General features: G+C 34.4%; 10 protein-coding genes across 10 annotated transcripts; 7 read left to right on the top strand and 3 right to left on the bottom strand.

The window, feature by feature from the left end:
• Positions 1–100: 100 nt before the first annotated feature.
• Positions 101–741, bottom strand: PHYBLDRAFT_110748 (hypothetical protein; the record flags this gene model as incomplete). Its single annotated transcript, XM_018428181.1, has 3 exons — positions 101–262; positions 357–511; positions 618–741. Coding segments are annotated over 3 exons (441 nt in total), but the record flags the coding sequence as incomplete, so codon positions are not given.
• A 718-nt stretch (positions 742–1,459) lies between these two features.
• PHYBLDRAFT_143789 (hypothetical protein) lies at positions 1,460–2,402 on the top strand (the record flags this gene model as incomplete). Its single annotated transcript, XM_018431069.1, has 4 exons — positions 1,460–1,533; positions 1,695–1,808; positions 1,868–1,966; positions 2,111–2,402. 4 exons carry the CDS (start codon positions 1,460–1,462, stop codon positions 2,400–2,402), a joined length of 579 nt encoding a protein of 192 aa, XP_018293577.1.
• A 1,749-nt stretch (positions 2,403–4,151) lies between these two features.
• PHYBLDRAFT_166773 (hypothetical protein) lies at positions 4,152–5,539 on the top strand (the record flags this gene model as incomplete). The annotated part of the gene is made up of 3 exons (XM_018435479.1): positions 4,152–4,279; positions 4,365–4,549; positions 5,526–5,539. 3 exons carry the CDS (start codon positions 4,152–4,154, stop codon positions 5,537–5,539), a joined length of 327 nt encoding a protein of 108 aa, XP_018293576.1.
• A 373-nt stretch (positions 5,540–5,912) lies between these two features.
• PHYBLDRAFT_155074 (protein kinase A catalytic subunit) lies at positions 5,913–7,890 on the top strand (the record flags this gene model as incomplete). Its single annotated transcript, XM_018433380.1, has 4 exons — positions 5,913–6,031; positions 6,664–6,967; positions 7,048–7,255; positions 7,448–7,890. 4 exons carry the CDS (start codon positions 5,913–5,915, stop codon positions 7,888–7,890), a joined length of 1,074 nt encoding a protein of 357 aa, XP_018293575.1.
• Positions 7,891–8,600: 710 nt separating this feature from the next.
• PHYBLDRAFT_143787 (hypothetical protein) lies at positions 8,601–9,758 on the top strand (the record flags this gene model as incomplete). The annotated part of the gene is made up of 4 exons (XM_018431068.1): positions 8,601–8,730; positions 8,834–8,915; positions 9,007–9,233; positions 9,484–9,758. 4 exons carry the CDS (start codon positions 8,601–8,603, stop codon positions 9,756–9,758), a joined length of 714 nt encoding a protein of 237 aa, XP_018293574.1.
• Positions 9,759–10,166: 408 nt separating this feature from the next.
• Positions 10,167–12,281, top strand: PHYBLDRAFT_186429 (hypothetical protein). The gene is made up of 2 exons (XM_018439242.1): positions 10,167–10,989; positions 11,298–12,281. The coding sequence occupies exons 1-2, from the start codon at positions 10,188–10,190 to the stop codon at positions 11,897–11,899; spliced, it is 1,404 nt and encodes a 467-aa protein (XP_018293573.1). The 5' UTR covers positions 10,167–10,187; the 3' UTR covers positions 11,900–12,281.
• A 127-nt stretch (positions 12,282–12,408) lies between these two features.
• PHYBLDRAFT_177319 (hypothetical protein) lies at positions 12,409–14,039 on the bottom strand. Its single transcript, XM_018437874.1, has 4 exons — positions 13,726–14,039; positions 13,351–13,662; positions 13,198–13,271; positions 12,409–13,046 (listed from the first exon to the last, which is right to left on the bottom strand). The coding sequence occupies exons 1-4, from the start codon at positions 13,883–13,885 to the stop codon at positions 12,630–12,632; spliced, it is 963 nt and encodes a 320-aa protein (XP_018293572.1). The 5' UTR covers positions 13,886–14,039; the 3' UTR covers positions 12,409–12,629.
• Positions 14,040–14,703: 664 nt separating this feature from the next.
• Positions 14,704–15,102, top strand: PHYBLDRAFT_143784 (hypothetical protein; the record flags this gene model as incomplete). The annotated part of the gene is made up of 1 exon (XM_018431067.1): positions 14,704–15,102. The coding sequence occupies one exon, from the start codon at positions 14,704–14,706 to the stop codon at positions 15,100–15,102; it is 399 nt and encodes a 132-aa protein (XP_018293571.1).
• A 442-nt stretch (positions 15,103–15,544) lies between these two features.
• On the top strand, positions 15,545–16,642 carry PHYBLDRAFT_180823 (hypothetical protein; the record flags this gene model as incomplete). Its single annotated transcript, XM_018438362.1, has 5 exons — positions 15,545–15,565; positions 15,677–15,929; positions 16,011–16,145; positions 16,227–16,442; positions 16,527–16,642. Coding segments are annotated over exons 2-5 (594 nt in total), but the record flags the coding sequence as incomplete, so codon positions are not given.
• Positions 16,643–18,618: 1,976 nt separating this feature from the next.
• On the bottom strand, positions 18,619–21,341 carry PHYBLDRAFT_166766 (hypothetical protein; the record flags this gene model as incomplete). Its single annotated transcript, XM_018435478.1, has 6 exons — positions 18,619–18,660; positions 19,037–19,183; positions 19,846–20,347; positions 20,404–20,740; positions 20,805–21,105; positions 21,192–21,341. The coding sequence occupies 6 exons, from the start codon at positions 21,339–21,341 to the stop codon at positions 18,619–18,621; spliced, it is 1,479 nt and encodes a 492-aa protein (XP_018293569.1).
• Between the last annotated feature and the right edge of the window lie 89 nt (positions 21,342–21,430).

Genomic DNA, 21,430 nt, shown 5'->3' with positions numbered 1-21,430 from the left:
ATATATATTTGTTTGTTTCAATCATAATATTTCTTTTCTTTACAAAAAATAAAATCAATCAATAATTCGTCAATTCGTTCGTTCTCTCTCTCTCTCTTCTCTATTGTGTGTTGGTGGCGTTGGTAACGTTGGTGATACCGTGCTGCTTAATGATATTGCTTTCATAAGGATGCTCGGCACCCTCAAAGATCAACAAACGTTCCATTCTGACTTCACGCAATCTGTTCTTTGGCAGCATTCCTGATACTGCTTTACGAATAGACTAATAAAAACAAAATGGTTATTATTGTTATTATTATTAAGAGTTAAATAATTAATTCAGGTAATGTATATTTGCATTTTTTATTATAACTTACCTCGGTAGGATCCTTGGCTTGAAGGTTGCTAAAGTTGATTGCTTTTAATCCACCAGGATGTCCAGTATGGTGTCTGTACAGCTTTTGTTCGGCCTTCTTTCCAGTAACCATGACATCCTTTGCGTTCAAGACAACGACATAATCACCGCAGTCAGCTATATAATAGCAATAATATGAATAATATTGGGTTTTTTTTTAAAAAAAAAAGAAGACAGAGGTAAAGGTGAGTAAAGTAATTATGTGTGTGCATATTGATTTTACCTGCAGGGTCGTAAATTGGCTTGTGCTTTCCCATGAGTGTAGTGGCAATGTTGGTGGCCATGCGACCAAGTACGCGTTGACGAGCATCAACTACATGCCAGACGCGGGCATAAGCAAGTGCGGTCTAATAAACGTACATAAAATACATATATACACACACACACACACACATAAACAAGAAAACGTTGAATTGAATTGAGTTAATATATCAAATATTGTACTTGTTTATTTTTATTTTTTATTTTTTTTAAAAAAAAAATCCAATTAATGTTAACATTAACGTTAACATTGGAATAAAGATATATGCATTTGCATGTTAAAAGACGTATATTGTAATTGAAAAATATTGTGCCTTGTGCTTTTTTGCTTATTTAAATAGAGAAGAATGCTTACATTACCAATGGCCTGAGACATTGTATTGTATTTTAATTTATTTATATATTAAAATAAAAATAAAATAAATACAAGGGAAAGGGGAGAGGTAGTGGAGGAGGGGAGGGGGTTAGAGAAGATGGTGGAGTTGGAAACAAATAAATAAATAAATAAATAAAAAAAAAACATGTACTGCTTAGAGAAATCAACAAATGACAGCTGTCATGTGACTGTGACCGGTTTTAACTTTATCGCACTACCAAAAATCAAAATAAACGGCAATAAAAAAAAAGTGACTTTTTACATATAAGAAATTATACACACGTATAATAATATAAAATTAAAGATAAATCAAAAAATCAAAATGAGAGAAATATGTAAAAAAAAAAAAAAGTATATATATATATATATGTGTGTGTGTATATGTATATATATTTGAATAAAAAGGATTACAAATAAACGATTTCCAAATGGCAGATTCAAGACAGTTATTATTTGGAGGTGCTATTGTAGCACCAATCAAGTCTTCGTTTGTAGACGCAAGGTAAACGATATAAATAACAGTTAAACCACATTTTATTATTATTATATACATAAAAATATAAATATAATAAATTAAAGAATAAAAATAAAGAAGTTTGGTGATGTAGTATAATGTAATGTAAGTATTGTTGAATTAATCAAATACATGCATATTATATAAAGTCTGTTCCGAGAGGTCCCAAGCAACCAAGAGGTGTTTGTAGACACACATACACAGCAAAGTCTGATTATTGAGTTATTGGAACAAGCTGATGCCGAAGCAGATGAAGTAGCAAAGTAAATATATATATATGAATTGTTCCTATTACTTTTAATAATAACAATAATTATAATAGATTCCATTTTGCGCAGTTGGCTAGCGATAATGATGCTATTTCATTCAGCATCCAGTCTGTTCAGACATGCTTACCTCAAAATGTTAGTCCTTTGCTTCCGTGAGTACTATATTATTACTACTATTGTGGCTATATTTTTTTTTCTTATTATCATCAATACAAATAATGATAATAGTATATCTATGCTCATACTGACACTCACTCACTCACTCACTTGTGTGTAATATATATATATTATAATAGGGCTGAAACAACATCTGTTTATGTACTACATGGGTCTCAACAAGTAGCAAAATTTAATGAGGGCAAGGACGGCGCATACAATCATGTACATATTGTAATGGCTGTTATTAGATTGGCACGTGTGAAGACCGACATTGTGATATCGATCAATGCACCCCAGGCTGTTGCTGAAAAGAGTAGTGAAAAGGCATCGTCTGCAGAGACGATTGGTGTGAGTTTAGAGTTGGTTGATGAAGAGATGATGGGTTTATTGAATAACTTTGAGGTCAAGGATTGGACCCTTTTTGTGTAATATATTTATATATATATATATATATATATATAAAGAGTCAATGAGTGAGTTGAATGAGTGAGTTGAATGAATCTGGGTGTGTTACACATTCAAGCCATGCAAATCAAAAATTACACAAAATTTACACCCACAAATTACACGCGCACATTACAGATGTTACAAAGGTTGCATGGCAATGACAAGCGGTGTAGAAAACCCAAAACAAGAAACACCTCCCGAAACAGAATATTATCATTCCCACGAGAAAATAATATTGAAATATTTAAATACATCTCTCTTTTGTTTTTGTTTGTTGAATATTGCATATTATTGATTATGAATCAATACAAAAAAATATATATAGACGTACAATGAATAACAAGAAGAAATCAAAAAATGGAAAAAAAAGGGAGGACGAGGAGAAGTATAATTACTGAGTTTTGATTTGATTTTCGCTGTGTAGTAGAATATTACAGACTTGGGTGATGGTTATTTTCTATTCCAAATATGTCTTTGAAAAGAGGAGGGCTCATGGATAATAGAAAATGCGCCATCAAGAATGACATGTGCTGCTTAAATCAAGTTGCCGATAACAAAGACCAAAAAAAAACATATATATGAGAATCTTGAATAAAATACATATCTATGGTCACTAGACTCTGATAGACTATATATATATATATATATATGGCTACATGGATACAAAATGCTATGTTGCTATAGAGATACAATCTATACAGCCTTGTAATTTCTTTATAATAGTCCCAGAACGTAAATTCTGTTTTTACAAAAAAAAACACAGCTTGCTTGAACATTGGCTTTCGGGTCTTTTCTTTCTTCTTTTTTTTTAAATTGTGCATATCTTGTTTCTGTCTACAAGACTGTGCTTCTTTAAAAACGAAAATAATATTAGAAATGACCCAAAAAAAAAAGAAATTGGAGTTATATAAAGTGGTTTGATTGTCTTTTGTATCTAGAGTATAATTTTTTTTTTAAAAAAAAGGGGGAGGGACGGGCGCTTCCTCTCTTGCTGACAGCCTTGGCTGCTCAAATTGGAATAGACTTGGATTTGGCAACAGCAGATTTATTTGTATGAGGCTTTGAAACGGATTTTGATTTATCTATTTCTTGTTGACAATTGTCTTTGATAAAACTGCTTTGTTATTTGATGACTTGAGTTCAGAATCCCAAAGTACAACAGACTATAAATAAATGAATAAATAGATAGATAGATAGCATGAAAGACTCTATTGACCACTTTCTGGTTCATCTGCTCCACATATTAATAATAATGACAATAATAATGATAATATCATGTGTAGAATTTGACCTTACTTTAAAAGCGATTGTTCCCAAGATGTGTCCGTCTAGATAGTTGGCTAATATATGATTGGCCATCATCTGACCAACCTACCTTGCCTGAAATTTATGCCGACTTTCTTTTTTTCTTTTCCTCATTCCAAAACACACATACAGTTAATGTCTTTAATATACCAGACTTACTAAAGGTTTACTTTGTGCATTGGATAAACAGCCGTCTTGTTTGTATGTATATATTTGCGATACCAGAAAAGAAATGTCAAAAACTTTACAGATATGTACTATGTTGTATATAAAGCCTCTCTATTTTACTTGATGTGTTTTATGTTAAGCTACTTTACTTTTTTTTTCTTATAGATATATGCGTGTCTGATGATTATTTATCTATCATTTGTGATAGATAGTAGACACTAGTAGTAAATTATAGTAAAGAAAAAAAAGGATACTCAAATGACTATGGTGCTATGGTACTATACCTTAAAGAAACACATGTACTTGGTAAATAATCAGCCATTGGCTTTTTTTGTGATGGCCTGTGCTCCGTTGTCGGGAAACTCCAAATGTGTTGTTGTACTGGGGTTTGAATAAGATATTTGGCGTAGTGTGTATGCACTTGTTAAAATACAAGGAATATATATATATATATATATTATTATTAAATAGTGTAATGCAATTCACGACAACATATAAACAGCCCTTATGGATTCGTGTGTGCATGAGGTTGTCTATATGCCTATACAGGAGAGCACTAAAACAAAACAGAAAACGAGGACTTGCTGATGCCTTGGTTATTTTCTGTGTTTTGCTTGACCTCTCGAGGTGGCACGTGAATGTGAAATGCCAAAGAAGTAATAAGAAAATATATAAATAAAAAAAGTTGTTTTTTTTTTTCCTTTTTCTCTTAAAGATCAAATAATTTCACAAAATGCTTATATATCTCATTATTATTATTATTATTATCATAACCATAATCGTCTCTATTGTTTCAATCATAGTTTTGTTTCAATTCATTTATCTCTTTTAAAAATAAATAAATAAATAAAAAATTGACGTTTAGAAAATAAAATCCCAAATCCAAATATCTATTCAAAACCCAGTAATCCAATATATATATATATATACAAAACCGTGGCAATATTTGTGTGACTATTGTTGTTGGTTATTTTTATCTACTATATTTTATTTTACAAAGAGAAAAATAAGAATAAGAACAAGTCAAGTTCTTTGATTTTCTTTATTAAATATTACTATCACTATTGGTATTGATAGTTGTTAAGGCTATTTAGAATCATACAAAACATAAAACAAAGACCTGTATATACAGTATATGTAGCTCTATAGAGTGTTTGTAATGATTCGATCATTGGTCCCCCCCTTTTTTTTTGTGTGTAAAGGCAAAGGTTAAGGTTACGGTAAAGGTAAAGGTGTATATGTGCTTGAGATGATTACAATAGAAATATTCATTCATATAATTATTAGTGTGTAGCAGCTGTTACTGGATAGGGCAACTCCGGTAGGGATCTTTTAGTCAGACCAAATATATATATAAAATAAAATAAAATAAAATAAAATAAAATCAAAAGAGAACCCAAACATAGGATTCTGACTGGCATGTGGTTTGCCTAAAATCAAAAGTAACCATGCACTGTGTACTACGTCTTTTAACAGCATTTGTACTTTATGGCCCAACAACCCATTGTTTTATTTCACTTTATGATTTATTTATTTATATTGTTGGAAGCCAATAAACCGAGAATCAAATAATGATAATAGTTACATTAAAGAATAAATAAATAAATTAAATATATATTATTATTATTATAGGTGAGTCTATGTGAGCCTGTATTTTCAAGACCGGAGTCAGGCTTAATGTTAAAGGGCACACAGCAAAAAAAAAATAAAAAAATAAAAAAATTAAAAAAAAAATTAAATACACCATCAGTAAATCTCTATATTTATTTAATTTTTTCACTAATTTTTTTCTTTCTTTTGTTTCTCTTTCTCCCAGCGTTCACTGCTTCTTCTTCTCTTATCCGTTACATTGTCTTCCTTGTCTTCCTTGACCCTGTGTACATATATATTTCCTTTGAATTTTGTTGTTTTCTTTTTTGTTTTGTTTTATAGTAATATACACCTACACCAACCTACATCATCTTCATAAAATACATACATATTTTAAAAAATAATAATATCCTATAATATCATACTTAAATGTCATTCATTCACAAAATAATTGACAAGGCAAGGCATCCAATTTCCTCTTCCTCTTCATCCTTCAGTTCAATCTCAACCTCAACCTCAACCAACGAAGACAAGCATACCACCACAAAGCAAACATCTCCCAGAAGATCTTTCTTTGGCTTCCACACTCCCCATTCTTCAACATCCTCACTCAACACAAAGCCAACCCAATCACAATCACAATCAAATTCTCATATACACTCAAATCCACCTGCCGTTGCTGTACCTCGTGAAGAACAAATGCAACAATATACTTCGAGCTACATGACCCCCCGTCACTCTGTAGAAGACACAAAGAAAGACAAAGGTACCCTTTAATACCTTTTGCAAATATCTTTCATATTAATAATAATAAACAGTTGAAACAAACCAAAAGCAAGAACCAAAAGGTTAGTTTCAAATAACACGCATCTGCAACTACATCACAAACTACAGCATACACTGCAGCACATATATAAATATCTTTCTTTAAAATAATATATATATATATATATAATACAAATAATATATACAAATATAATCATTTTTATAAAACAGATACAGATACAGATACAGATAGACTACAACAAGTAAAGCTAGTATATTATTATTATTTTTTTATGTATAATATATATATATATATATGTATAAATATGTGTGTGTGTAGAATCACAAATGACGCCATGATAAGTTAATAAAGCATTCAACTAAAATAACACTCTATAGACCAATGCAAAACCAGACCAAAGCTTAAACTAGAAGATTTTAGCCTCCTACGAACTTTAGGAACAGGTTCGTTTGGTCGTGTCCATCTGGCACAGAGCAGACACAACAACCGATACTATGCCATCAAGGTCCTCAAGAAGTCCGAAGTCGTCCGACTCAAACAGGTCGAACATACAAACAGCGAGAAACATATTCTCGAGTCAGTCTCGAACCCCTTTCTCGTCAACCTTTGGGGAACCTTTCAAGACGATGCCAATCTGTACATGGTTATGGACTATGTGCCTGGAGGAGAATTGTTCAGTGTCTTGAGAAAGAGCCAAGTAATATATATATATATATATATATATAAATTAAAATTAAAATTAAATTATTAATCATTCATTATTATTATTATTATTAGCGTTTTCCTGATCATGTCGTCAAGTTTTATACAGCAGAAGTCTTGTTGGCAATCGAGTACCTGCACTCAAAGGACATTGTCTACCGTGATTTGAAGCCAGAGAACCTATTATTGGATGCCAGTGGTCATATCAAGATTACAGACTTTGGATTTGCCAAGCATGTACCTGACAACACATGGACTCTATGTGGTACCCCAGATTACCTTGGTAACCAAAAAAAATTTTTTTTTCTTTCTTTCTTTTATATACTCGATAGTTTGATCCTTGTGAAATATATTATTGATAATTATGATAATCACATTCATTAATTCAAACCTAACAAAATTTTCTCCATCTCTTTATTACCATCACCATCATCATCATCATTATCCATTTGTTACTATCTAATTGGTATTTCAGCTCCGGAAGTTATTCAATCAAAGGGTTACACAAAGGCCGTTGATTGGTGGAGTCTTGGTATTCTCATTTTTGAAATGTTGGCCGGATACCCTCCGTTCTACGACGACGACCACCTCAAACTCTACGAGAAGATTCTGCAGGGCAAGATCCGCTGGCCGGCATACTTTGACCCGCACGCCAAGGATCTTCTGAAGCGGCTCCTGACGTCTGATCTGTCGCGCAGATTTGGCAACCTCAAGGGAGGCGCAGACGACATCAAGACCCACCGCTGGTTTGATGGCGTCGACTTTTCACGAATTGCTGCCCGACAGGTTCGTGCACCATACATTCCTCAGATCCGCGGCGAAGGAGATGCTAGTCATTTTGATCGTTATCCAGAGTCCAACGAACAGTACGGACTGGCGTGTCCAGACATTCATCGAGACAAGTTTATTGATTTCTAAGACTTTATTGATTTATTGATTTTTATTCAATCTAAATACTACTACTACTACTACTACTACCACTATTATTATTATTATTATTATTATTATTATCATCACCATAATCATAATCATAATGGTAATTGTAATTGTAAGCACCATTACTTTTTTTTTATTATCTTCATTTTCATTTTCATTTTCATTTCACAAAACTCTATAAAGAGCCCATAGACATACAGCCAGTCATAAAGCCAAGCTAAAGACAACGAAATAAGAAAAAGAAGAAGAAGAAGAATTGGAATATGAGTTCAAGTATAAATGATAACAGTAACAGGAACCAATAAATGATAGTAATTGAATAAGAGAATCTGTTTTTCAACAAGTACCTTGATAATTTATTACTATAGCAACATCATGATTACTAATATAAAAGTAATATACATGTTCAATTATGAAAAAGAAAAAGAAAAGAAAAGTGTTTTTATCAGAGATTTCTCTACAGTCTTTCTATAATTTTTTTTTTCTTTTCTTTTTTCTTAAAATAAAATAAAAGAAATATTCAAATATACACATAGTATAATGTTGAGTATCAAATTATTTATATTATATATATCCATCCATTATTCTAAAACGAAATGAAATAAATGCAAAAAATCAAAAAAAAAAAATCATCCCCCAATTCTTTCTTTCTTTCTTTCTTATTTTTTATTTTTATTTTATAGTTGAGAATAATGTACGTCACCAATGTTCCTGCTGATGAAATGCTACCAAAATCAAAAGACACTACTCGGTTTGTTTGCATGTCAGACACACACGGAAAGACAGAGTTTTCTTTCAAGGTTCCTGAAGGGGATGTCTTTAGTGAGTATTACAAGTCTTTTGTTTTTGTCTTGTAATTATTAACAAGATTAAAAGGCAACACTATTAATGATACTCTTTTTTTATTTATTTATTTAAATACAAGTTCATGCTGGAGACCTCACACGTTCTAGTCGGATGGAAGAATACGAACGTACAATACAGTGGATGGCATCCCTACCTCATCCGTAATATACTTTCTTTAGATATTAACAATCACTAAAAGAAAACAAATTAAGCTTAAAAGTTTATATTATTTGGAATTGGCTGTGTATATAGAATAAAGATCTTTACTGGTGGTAACCATGATCATTTCCTTGATGCAGTCGAAGGATTTTATCCGCAGCAAAAAGAATCCATTCTTGCAAAGGCAAAGATGGCCGGCCTTATATATCTCGAACATGAAGCATACCAGTTGCCAGAATCCATGGGGTCCTTTAAGATGTTTGTGAGTCCCTATGCACCGACCCATCTCTGGGGTGCCTTTATGCTCGATAGTCTCAAAGGTAAGACAAAAAGTAGATACGAATACAAGGCATAAGTATATATATATATATAGGAATACTACAGACTTGAATATATGTATATGTAAAATAAAGAAGTGTATGTTATTTTGATTTGTATTTTCTCTCTCTTTACATATATATAAAAAAATGTATCTATTTATCTCTACAAACATACATTGGATTATATCATATCGTATCGTATCATATCATATATCCATATATAAAATCACAAACATACACATGTATGTAGCTGTGTGGGAATCTATTCCACTAGACACCGACATCTTGGTTACCCACACACCTCCGCTGGGTTATCAAGACATCACTTCTCGTGGACGTAATGTTGGGTGTCCTGACTTGCGCAACAAAATTGACACCATTAAGCCATTGGTGTCTGTATTCGGACACATCCACGAAGCATATGGCTACAGCCACTCTCCAGAAAAAGAATCATTATTTATCAATGCGTGCACTAGTAGTGTCCGTTATCGTCCAATCCAATTACCCATCGTATTTGACCTCTAACAAAGCATAATTTGTTTAATCATACTATTCTTATTCTTAATTTTTCAGTATTTTAGTCTTGTCTTGTGTGTAAGAATGATTTTGATTACTCTTTTTTTTTTTTATTAATTAATTAAATCAAGTCAAATATACTCTTCAATAGTAACGGTTCTAGCATGTTCTCATTTAATGCTATCAAGTCACTAAACTAATACTGGATAGTAATTCAATTTTTAAAAGCCTATTGTTACTGTTACTATTATTACTATTACTCTATATATTTTGTTTATTAGATTGCTACTGCCTCTGTCACTATGTCACTTTTTTTTTAAAAAAATTATTTATTTATATTGTCATTTTTAAAATAATAAATAAATAAATAAATAAATAAATTAATTAATTTTAGTAATAATAATAATAAAAATAAAGAAACAACAAGCAACAACAATAATGTCACGTCTCTTGATGTCCTTGACGTGGAGAAGATTGAGATGGACTAGATTTATACTTTACTTCCTTGGTCTGGCTCTTGTCTACCATTTTGGTGTGACACTATGGAACTCACAAGAAGATCAACAACAACAACAACAACAACAATCGTCATCATCCTTTTTGTCATCACCAAATACTACACCTGGTCAAAAGAACGAAAAAGGGTCCGGACGACTTGACTTTCCTTGGTACACGCAGTCGCACCCGGCCTTAGATATCCCTCATATCTCAGACAAGTTCACCACCAAAGATCTCTCGAGCACCGAGCGCCAGCAACTCCAGGACAAGGCCGTGGCAGATGCCAGGGCGTCAATGGTCGAACGGGTCGGAGAGATAGTCGGAATCCCTGGTAGCCGGATGACAACTACAGAAAAGGCGGACAGGCTCAGAGCCTTGGTTGAATGCTGGACAGGACAGGGCGAGTGGGTCAAGGATGCAGAAAATGCCTTTAGACTGACACACATGCAAGATCCGGTCTATGGCAAGTGCGACAAGAAGTTTTACAAGACCAATCCGAAATCAAGCCATCGACCGGCAACAGAGTACTCCTGGAAGACCAGTCTTACTTCTTCTTCTTCTTCTTCTTCTTCTTTGTCGTGTCCACTGCCAGAAAAGGTGGATGTACAAAAGTGGTGCGAGGTTCTTAATGGAAGGCATCTTTTGCTTGTCGGAGATCTTGTTCAGTACCAGCTCCATGAAATTCTCCTTGATGCAATGCGCGATGGACCGACTGTATGCTTTGGTGAATTGAACTGCAAAGGTAAAAGTATTATTATCATTATATGTGTGTATAGTGAAGGGGGGTGTTAATGAGTGTAGGGTATGTAATGTATATATTTTGTGTGCATAATAATTATATAATTATTGTGAATTGATCGAAATGAATTGGACAAATCTACACACAAAGCATAGCTACATAAAGTAAATAAATTGATCAATATGTATCTAGTTATATGTAAATATTATTTCTTTAAGAAAAATTAATATAATCTAACCTCTTCAGACATTTTGTTTTGTTTTGTTTTTATTTTATTTTATTTTTTTAAAAAAATAATAATCAAAATATAGAACACAGTATCTGTACTGAGCCAGAGACTCACTTGCGTTATCTTCGCAATGATATCCTGTCGATTAACCGTCGACTGGATAGTGCAGGAGAGCACCCTGCAGTAGATATTGTCGAGTGGCCGTTTGTGCCGACGAATATCATTACTGCGTACCCGGTCATGATCTTAAATCGATCTCCTGTGAGAGAAACCGACGCTGTGTTTACGCGGACCTTGTCAAACACTCTGAGGGTATTACGTGAGACAGTGCCGGACATGCTGATCATCTACCGGTCGTCGTCTATTGGTCACCCCCACTGTGACGATACAACCACAGGCGGTGCAAGTGACAAAGGTGGGCCTCTGGACCAGAGACTGACGGATGATCAGGAGAAGCTGCTGCCGTTTGGCTGGAGCGAGCTCCGGAGACGGAATGCGATGGCCAAGGCAATGGTCGAGGCAGTCGGAGGCGTCTATGTGGATTTGGGAGCGCTGACGGATGTCCGGCCTGATGGACATGTGGGAGGCCAGGATTGCTTGAGATATTGTATTCCAGGTCCATTGGATGCCTGGGTTCAGATTCTCTACAAGTTGTTTTTGGAACTCGAAAATCCGAATATCTGAGTCACACAATTTCCATGTGAATATATATATATATATATAAATAAGATATATACAACACTGCAGTACGGTACAGTGCAACATAGCACACATGAAAAATACCAAATATTTATATCTATATATAAAGAAACAAAGAGAAAGACAGACAGACAGACAGACAGACAGACGGACACAAAGGGACTATCTATCTATATAATATATATACACGTCTTTATACATACCATTCCATACCATTCCATACGTACATATAAACATACAAACATGGATATAAAAAAAAAGGTTTTTAAGGGGGTGGTCAATGTATTTTTATAAGAAGAAGCAGAAAACATGATGAAAATCAATGCTTCTAATAATAATAAAGGCTGTTTATTTATTTATCTACTGTTTGAAAATGGTTATATTTTGTGTTTTATTTATCTGATAATTTGAAACATAATAGTAACAATAAGATTTCAAAACAACAACAACAAAAAAAGTATATTCTTTATATACGTGTTTTTTTTTTTTTTTTTGGTTTGTCAAGATAAAGAACAAAGAGGTGTATATTGTGATACTGGTGGTATTTGTGGTGAGGAAGATGTGTATTGATATGTGACTGTAGTGGGATGTAAGTGAAGTGAAGTGTAATATAGTTTGTTTGTGGTGTAATGTACTATATAGTGTTTCTTTTTTGGTGATTTATATTTTCACACACAAGAATTTGAAATGGAAACACTTTAAAATATTATTTTTTTTAAAAGATCTTTTTACTCTTTGGCAATTGCTGCTGTTCAGTAATCTTTGAGGCTGGCTGCTGCTGCTGCTGTTGTTGTTGTTGGGCACCACCCGTGTTTGCGGCTGCTTTTTGCTTGTATGTGGCCTTGTAGAAGCTGATGAAGAGGAAGAGGTATGAGGTCAAGAGTCCACAGCCAAAGAGAGCCGATGCATCGGTGCCTGCGCAGGTTCCCAGATTTGAGATGCTTGGCAGATGGTGGCCGGCCAAGAGAACATAAGTGCAAAAGTAGATCACAAACAGATCAATGATAAACTGAGTGATCTGCATCGTGGTCAAGTATTTTTTCCACCAGATCCTGACTCCAGATGCAGTACGGAAGTAATAGTAGTACATCAATACGTGGACAGTCAAATTGAGAACGATTGGGACCCACGACTATACAATGATTTTAAATTTTTTTTTAAAAAATAATAATAATAATGATTATTAACTATAGTCTTTTATATATACAAACAATACAAAACCATATCCCCCCTTCTTTATCTATACCTCCTCTTTTTTCCCCTTTTCTTATATATTAGCTTACCACTGAAGTCCTGCCTTCTAGTTGGACGTAACAAAGTACCATTGTCATACTATGGTGGAAATAATGGAGGAACTCTAATTGTATTATAAATATATATATATTAATTGTTTGATTAGACTTTTTCTTTTCTTTTTTTTTTAAAAAAAAACTTACCAAGTTTCTTCTTCTTGGCAACCATAAACAAAGTATCTGCCAATTCCCAGTACTTGACAAGATAATTGAGATAGTAGAGCAGTTCTAGAGGCTGAGTCCAGGCTTCTTCGGCACAGACAGAGTAGAACAAACCGTGACGATAGATCTTTGGGAAGATTTGTTCGACCATCAGGGCCAGTAGGGATCCTGAAACCAGGGTCAGGAGGGCATTGTGGATCTGGAAGAGGGTACTGAGCCGGAAGGCTGGAACATTGGTCATCAGGTAACGACCACCAAAAATGACAGCGTAGTATGTCAAGCATGTCACGACCACTACACAAACGTATTGGTGTTAAGAAGACGATATATATATATATATATACAATATTGGCTTACCTTCAGTTGTGGTTGAGAATTGAGTGACTCCAGAAGTAAACCTGAAATCAGATGCCGGCTTTCCTACTCCGGCTTCATAAATCTTTTCAAAGATCGGGTAGAGGTGAAGACCAAAGGGTGTCTCTGGTGAGAACTGGAAGGGTCTACTGGTGACATTCATATCAAAGAAACAAGCTCGTTCAATTTATTTTATTTCTCGTTCTTGCTTGTGTGTGTGTGTGTATATATATAATAGTAATAATTAATCTCAATTAAATCAATTGATCAATTTTTTCTTTTTTTTTTCTTGCTTTTTTAATATAAGCAACAAGGCAATAGAACGAAAGAGAAAGAGAAAGAGAAAGAGAAAGGTCGAGATGCGATTGATGAAGAGGCTTTAAATACGATCGAATTGGAAATACAAATTTATATATTTGTATTTTTCACTTTCACTTTCACGAGGGAGGGAGAAAATCAGAGACAGAGAGGGAGAGAGGGAGGGAGAGAGGGAGGGAGGTTAAAAGATAGTGAGAGAAACAGAGATAGAGGGAGAATTTTGGATTATAATATAAAATAAATAAATAAAAAGGGATGAAGGGATGTGAAATTTGTACATTTTGTATATTTTGTACATTTTGTATATTTTGTACATTTTGTATTTACATTTGTATTTGTATTTTTGTTTGTTTGTTTGTATTTTGCATTTGTACTTGTATGTGTTTTTGTGTATTTGTGTGTATGTGTGTGTCTTAAGGGGAAGCGGAGACAAATAGACAGACAGACAGGCAGACATACATACAGGCAGCCAGGCAGGCAGAAAGAGAGTGAGTGAGTGAGTGAGTTAGTTAGTTAGAGGGGGGGTTGCATTGGATCCACACACATATTATTATTATTATTATTATTATTTTAAGTTGCCACACGTCAACTCAAATCTGTGTGCCCAGTTATTTATTTATTTATATTAGATTATCAAAAGAATAACAATCTAATTCAGGCTTTATGCAGGGACACACATCCTTTCCTGATCTTGATGTTAATGTTGATACTAATGCTGGTTCTTGCGCTGCTGGTGATGCTTTTGCTGGTGATGATGCTGATGATGATGCTGGTGCTGGTGCTGGTGCTGGTGCTTTTGCTGATGCTGGTGCGGGTGCTTTTGCTTTTGCCTTTGCTTTTCCTTCTGCTTCAACTGGCACTAGCCCGCTTCTCTTTTACGCTTTTAATTGCTTGTTGTTTTTGATTTTCATATCGATTGTGCCGGTACTAGTACTATTGGCTGTTGATTATGCGTACGAGTCTGATTCCGACACGACCATTACTGTCTCTACTACAGTCATTACTGTTTTTCATATTCTTACTATCGTTAATAAAAGCCAAAACAAGTATAAATATGTATAGATTAGTCAAGTATGTAGAAAGGAATTAAAAAGGAGGTAATATTAGGTATCTTATCTTATTTTTTTTTTGGGATATTTAAACAAGAAAAAACTCAAAAAAAAGAAAATAATGACCTCACTTTACACAGATTATCGCATCCCATCGCATCCCATCCCAACCCAACTTATAGCATAACATGGCATGGCATAGCATAACATCGCATTTACATTTACATTCATTTATTCATGTCTGTATCCTATCTGAACATTTTGTACAGAAAATCAGAGCCAGATACGCTCTCTATTTTTGATTTACTTTTCTTATTTTTTTTTTATATATTACTATAATCTGTTCAATTGTATACATTCTTATAGTCACACAGATCAAGGAAAAAGGCAAGTTGTTTTCGTGCCAAATTGGACAAAGCGCCCAATTCCCTCTTCTTTTGGTTTTTGGTTTTTACTTGATTCAAAGTACCACTTGAGTATAGCCTTGTTCTTTTTCACTCTCTTTCACTTGCTTTTGTATATGTATTGTTTTGCTGTCTAATCAAAAGGAAGATCATTTTCATCTTTCTTCATTCTTCATTCTTCAGATCTCTAATATACTTCTATACCTTGATCGTCCTACTTGTCTTGTCCTCTTCTTTCTGTCTTTCTATCCTCACCACCATATCTTTATACATACTCTTAAAGATACCCAAAAGAAAGCAAAGAACATCATGCGTTCTTCCGAAACTTCCTTCAAACCAGACAGAAAGTGGTCAATGAACCCTCTCCTCCTGCTCATCAAAAGCAAGCAGTTCTTTTACTCCAATTACACAACCTACAATTCGGTTCAACCCAAAGGTAAGCCCATACCATACCATACCATACCAAACAATCACAATAATCACAATCAGCAGTAACCCACATTTATTTCTTTTATAGCATCAATGATCAAGGGCATTTTTGGTGCGCCGCTCGAATATGCAGCCATGTGTGGCTCAACCTCATTCCACCCTCCACTTGATCTTTGCGTTCCATCCCCTGTTCACCGTTGCTTCACAGAGATCATTAAAAGAGGTATGAAACACACTTCTTCTCTTTTTGTCTTTTATTTTATGTGTGTTGTGTAACAAACACAGATACCTTGTATCTATCAAGGTCTTTATTTCGAAGGTATCTTTCGCCTATCAGGTGCAGCTTCGGAAGTGTCTCGCCTTCAAGACGCATTTGATCAACCACCGACATATGGCAAATATCTCGACCTAACCAACTACGACATCCACTCCATAACCAGCGTAGTCAAAAAGTATCTTCGAAACCTACCAGACTCTGTGATTCCAATGGCTGTTCATGAACAGTTTCTTCAAACAACAGGCAAGTCACTATAAAACATTTGGTTTAATGCACAAAACTAAATATATAAATGAATTTTTTTTTTAAAAAAAAAAACAACAATAGAAATGTGCCGATCTCCTGTAGAGGCTATAAATCTTGTCGCGCTCTTGATTGCCGACCTCCCAGTTGCCCACAACCACCTCTTACGCTATATCTTTATTCTCGTCTCGCACATCAGAGAACACGAGACGGTCAACAAGATGAACCCCGAGGCACTGGCCACCGTACTGGCCCCGGTATGTGCCGGTCTCGAACACACCCTCAAGGATCTTCCGGACGCCCTGAAGAAAAAGAAGACCAAGGTTCTGATGAAGTCGGATATGATTGGCGTCGTTGAGCGTAACCGACGTTGGACTGAATTGTGGATCCTGATGATTGACAATCTTGATGTTCTCCTCCTCCGTGGATGGAAAGACCATACGCCGAATCATCGTGCATTGTCAATGCAGTTCACAAACCAAAAGGGTCATCTCACAGTACCCTCCCGACCCTCTCCCTCTTCCATGGTCCGCCGCCCATCCTCGCCCACATCATCGTCACCCTATCAAGCCCTAATGCAGCAATTCTATGTACCTGTCCTGAGTGGAGACAGCCTTCATTCTCTTCACATCGGATCCGTATCTCAGGAGCCCACTCCTCCCAGCCCTCTCACCCCTCACGCACCTCTTATTGGCATTAATACAACAAGAATATTAGCAGCTAATATTAATACTAATACTAATAGTACTACTACTACGTCATCCTCATCTTCATTGTTGTCACTATCAGAACAATCATCATCATTATTATCATCGTCAACTAGTGATGGTAAGCAGTCTACATACTTTGAGTCATCTCTGGAACAGCCGAGTCAAAGATTGACCCCTGACACCAAGTTGTCAACCAGATTAGAGTACACACAGAATGACGATTTGCAATGCATAGATTCATGCAGCTCTTTGGTATCAGTTACACAATCTTCACCTCCTTCTCCTCTCTATTATCCAGCTCTACCTCCTCTTCCATCACGACCTCTGCCTTTACCTCCACTGACAATTCCAGTCCCAATGCCACTTTTACCACCACACTCACAATTGTCATCAAATCCAAATCCAAATCCAAAGCAAACGTCAAGGTCAAGGTCAAGGTCAAGGTCAAGATCTTCATCCAAGTCGCCGCCCCAGTTTCGGTCGAAATCACAGCCACAGCTACAGCTACAAATACAGTCACAGTCATTAAATCAAACTCTTCAATCCAATTCTGGTCCACCTCCTTTAATAACCAGAAGAAGTGCACGACTACTCCAAAGATTCTCTTCTCGAGTGTCACTAAAACCCTCATAGGACAAACCTAAAATACAAAGGAAGAAGAAAAAAGCAAAAAAAAAAGAATTACTATTATTATTATTGTTATTGTTATTATGATTTTTTTTACATATATATATATATGTTACTATATATTCCTTTTGTCACCATGACTACAAAACTATTACTATTACTATTACTAATAATATTACTCTTACTCTTATTCACTGTTAATCTTATTATTATTTTCTTATATCTATTTTAGGCTGTATGTTTGTATTGTGTATTGCATACTGCGTAATGTGTATTATATGTATTATATGTACTATGTGCTGTGCTGCTTTTTAATAAATAGAATTTACTTATCTATATGTCCAAGTTGATTGCTTCTTTGTTTTTGTTTTTGTTTGTTGTTTTGTTGATTGTTTTATTATTCTAAACAAAGATATGCTCTTGTTGATGTAACCAAGATGGACATGGAAAATCTTTCTTGTTGTTGTTGTTGTTGTTGTTGTTGTTGTTGTTGTTGTTTATTTAAATACACAAAGAAGGAAACAACAAAAACAAAACAAAAAATTAAAGGTAACTGGTATTTATCAAGTGAAACAGTTCCACCGAGATATCAAGATATTTATATAACAATACCTTTCAACAGATACAAAAATAATAATAATCATAATGTACTCGAAAGTATTAACCAACCAGGCTGGTTACCTTGGTTTTATATTTCAAAATATAAAGTACCAAAATTATACATTCAGTCTATTCCGCCTTTTTATTCAACAAACCCAATCAACCTCTACTCCCTTTATTTTCTTTCATTCTTCATTTCACAAACAAAACCAATGTTTAATACATAGTCATATCAGATTTCAATTCAAGCCTTGTATTGTTAATAAATTAGGGATCAATTGCTTTAAATTTATGATTTTATTTATAGTTGAAAGATACGTTAAAGGGGAATTAAACACCTTTTATATATAAATATAACCATCACCATGTTTTTACTTGAGATCGAGACGATGTGACTTTCCTCTTTTTTGGACAAACAAGAAAAAAAAAAAAGGGGGGGGGGGGGGGGGGGGGGGGGGGAAGAATTGAGAGACAAAATAATAAACAAAAAATCGGGATAGAAAGGGGATTGAGTTGAAGGGTGAAAAGGAGATTGTCTTTGAAGATAGGCATACAAAAATAAAAATAAAATGTCAGCTTTTGCAGTTTACGGCATGGGAGTATCCGAGAAAATTTTACAGACATCTTCTTGTAAAACAAAAGATCGGAGAATTGTACCTTTTGGACATCGATGAATTTAACACGCCAAAGGTACATCCACTTCTTCTTTGCAGCTTTGTTCTTTATATTCAATATCGCTTGTTTAAACTTGCGACTCCTGTAAAACCAAAGACTAAAGACATTTACGAAATGCCAACAACAGCACTATCCACCCAATATTAATTTGCAGCAACTGTAATATTTTGGGGATCTATATGGACATGCAAGAAAAATTAGGGTCGGACATGCAAAAAAAGACCAAAAGGGAGAATTAAACGTGACGTCACCTATAATTGACTTTTGGGAGTGTTACCAACAAATTGGACACTGATAAGACATGCAAAAGCGAGCAAATTGAAGAACTAGACGTGACATCACATATAATTAGTTTTGCATGTTAGACGCATTTTTTTGGGGGGTCAGCCTTGATATTTGTTAAATGTTTCAAAATTAATGTTGATTGTAAAAATATAAAAAATGATAATGAGATAGATATAAAGATAAAAATGGAAGATTGTAAAGAAGATAAATATAGAAATATAGATAAATAGAAAGATAATAATAAATTGAATAGAAACAGAAGGGAATATTGATAATAGAGATAAATATAGAATCTAAAAAGTAAAAAAAAAATCTAAAAAAGATATATACGAAAAGTTAGTATAATTCAAGATAATTCTAGTTTAAAAGCCATACCTTGATTGTTAGTACATCAAAGAATAATCTTCAAGGCCATGTTTTTGAATTATTCTTTTATGAAAGGGGTTGATTTTTGGCCAGCAGAAATTTCGAGTGTTTTTGCGCTTGGCAAGAAGAAAGTGGTTTACATCTAAGATAATAATTATCGGTTCCACTTTTTCTGGCAAGGTAGCAAATGGAACAAAAAGACAGTCGCCTGTTTCAATTGGAGTATTCCAATATACAGCCACTGCTCTGCTAAATGTATCGGTTACAAGTTGAGGATGGTCGATTGTACCGAGCCAATGTTGCTGGGGGAGAGGTGAGCGCTTGTCTTGGAGACTGCGAATTAGTGGGTTATTGGATGCAGGCATATTGCCATGCTCTATTCTTCCGTGGTAGTAGTTGTTTTGGTGCTTTAAAAATGTTTCTAGCATTTTGTCTTTTACTTTTGACCACTCCTCCTGGTCCTGGTACACTTCCATTGCTATCGCCCTGTACCCACAATTTCCGTCTTCTTCAGGAGAAAAGATTGTTGATATATGTTTTGGTGCGATTGTGAGATTTGTTAGTAATGTGGGATCGCATGGTGACCCAAGGTTGATAATATTTTTTATGGCTTTTTGCTCTTTAGCTGAGGATATTTTTTGCCTAGAAAACAAAGCAAAGATTTAGTAAATTAAATCTAAACAACATTAAAATCTTACTTTTTTTGTTCTTTTTCTGTTTTAATTTTTTTTGTGATTTTTTCTTTTTTGGTATTGATGCAATGCTTTAATGCAACCATCTTGCGCTTAGTATTTTTTGGTCGGCCTTTAATGGCTTCAACTACTGTTTGGCCCTTAAGGTTTTCGAGTTTCTGTGCGTCGATTTGTTTCAAAGTTTTTTCTATCAATTGGTATATATTGATTTGTTCTTGTTCGCTCTGAGCATTGGCGAAATGTTCGCAAATAAGTTCAAGAGCATAGTTGAATTCTGGGGTTATTGGTTTGATATTGTTGATGTTTGGGGGTACTGGGGTTGCATTTTGGATAGTTAAATGGTCTACATAATAAAATGTTATATGAGAAAATCGTCACGTAATTATTGCTATTATTATATATATTACTTTCTCCTTCTAGATAGTTTTTTCTCCAGCGTCTTGGGATGCAGGAGATTGGGATGGTATCGAATTTGGCGAGTGTGTGGTAACAAGGAAGCAGGTAGTTGTATTGTATGAGGCATTTGCACTCTTTGGCTAGTTTTTCGGGTATAATGGATTTGGATAATTCTAATTTGATTTGATCCATTGCAAATCTACAGACTTTAAGACGGATGTCATTTAGTCTGGTGGCATTGACTTTATCAAACACAATTTTTGTTCCTTCTCCAAGGCTTTCCACCATTAGCCAATGCTTGCGATCTGCAACCTGTACAATTTATAAATATATTATAACCAATAAATGCATAAAATAGTATAGAATAAACTTATCAACTCGTCATACTACTTTTTTACTTTAAGGGTAACTGTCTTCAGTTTACCCGAGGAAGTACCAAGAGAATGCTTAAGAGAAGCATGGGCACTTTCTGCACGGTCTGACGTGCGATTGCCAATATGGGCATGTTTGTAAACATACATGTTCACCCAGTTTTCCTTGTCTTTCATTTTTCTGATAAAGTATATTAAAAAAACACGATTTTTTATAGTTAAATACTGTTTACATCAAATTTAAAAAATTTATACGTACTTCTCAA

This window comes from Phycomyces blakesleeanus (genome assembly GCF_001638985.1).
Source record: "Phycomyces blakesleeanus NRRL 1555(-) unplaced genomic scaffold PHYBLscaffold_7, whole genome shotgun sequence".
NCBI lineage: Eukaryota > Fungi > Mucoromycota > Mucoromycetes > Mucorales > Phycomycetaceae > Phycomyces > Phycomyces blakesleeanus.
Note: the sequence above shows the minus strand (reverse complement) of the source record. Positions and strands in the feature narration are given on the sequence as shown.

Bases quoted from the DNA above. Each gene is read 5' to 3' on its own strand.
- PHYBLDRAFT_186429 (XM_018439242.1), top strand. From the start codon at position 10,188: ATGTCACGTCTCTTGATGTCCTTGACGTGGAGAAGATTGAGATGGACT. The intron at 10,990-11,297 runs GTAAAAGTATTA...ATCAAAATATAG, and splicing joins TGGTGAATTGAACTGCAAAG to AACACAGTATCTGTACTGAG.
- PHYBLDRAFT_177319 (XM_018437874.1), bottom strand. From the start codon at position 13,885: ATGAATGTCACCAGTAGACCCTTCCAGTTCTCACCAGAGACACCCTTT. The intron at 13,663-13,725 runs GTAAGCCAATAT...ACGTTTGTGTAG, and splicing joins ATTCTCAACCACAACTGAAG to TGGTCGTGACATGCTTGACA. The intron at 13,047-13,197 runs GTAAGCTAATAT...ATCATTGTATAG, and splicing joins TAGAAGGCAGGACTTCAGTG to TCGTGGGTCCCAATCGTTCT.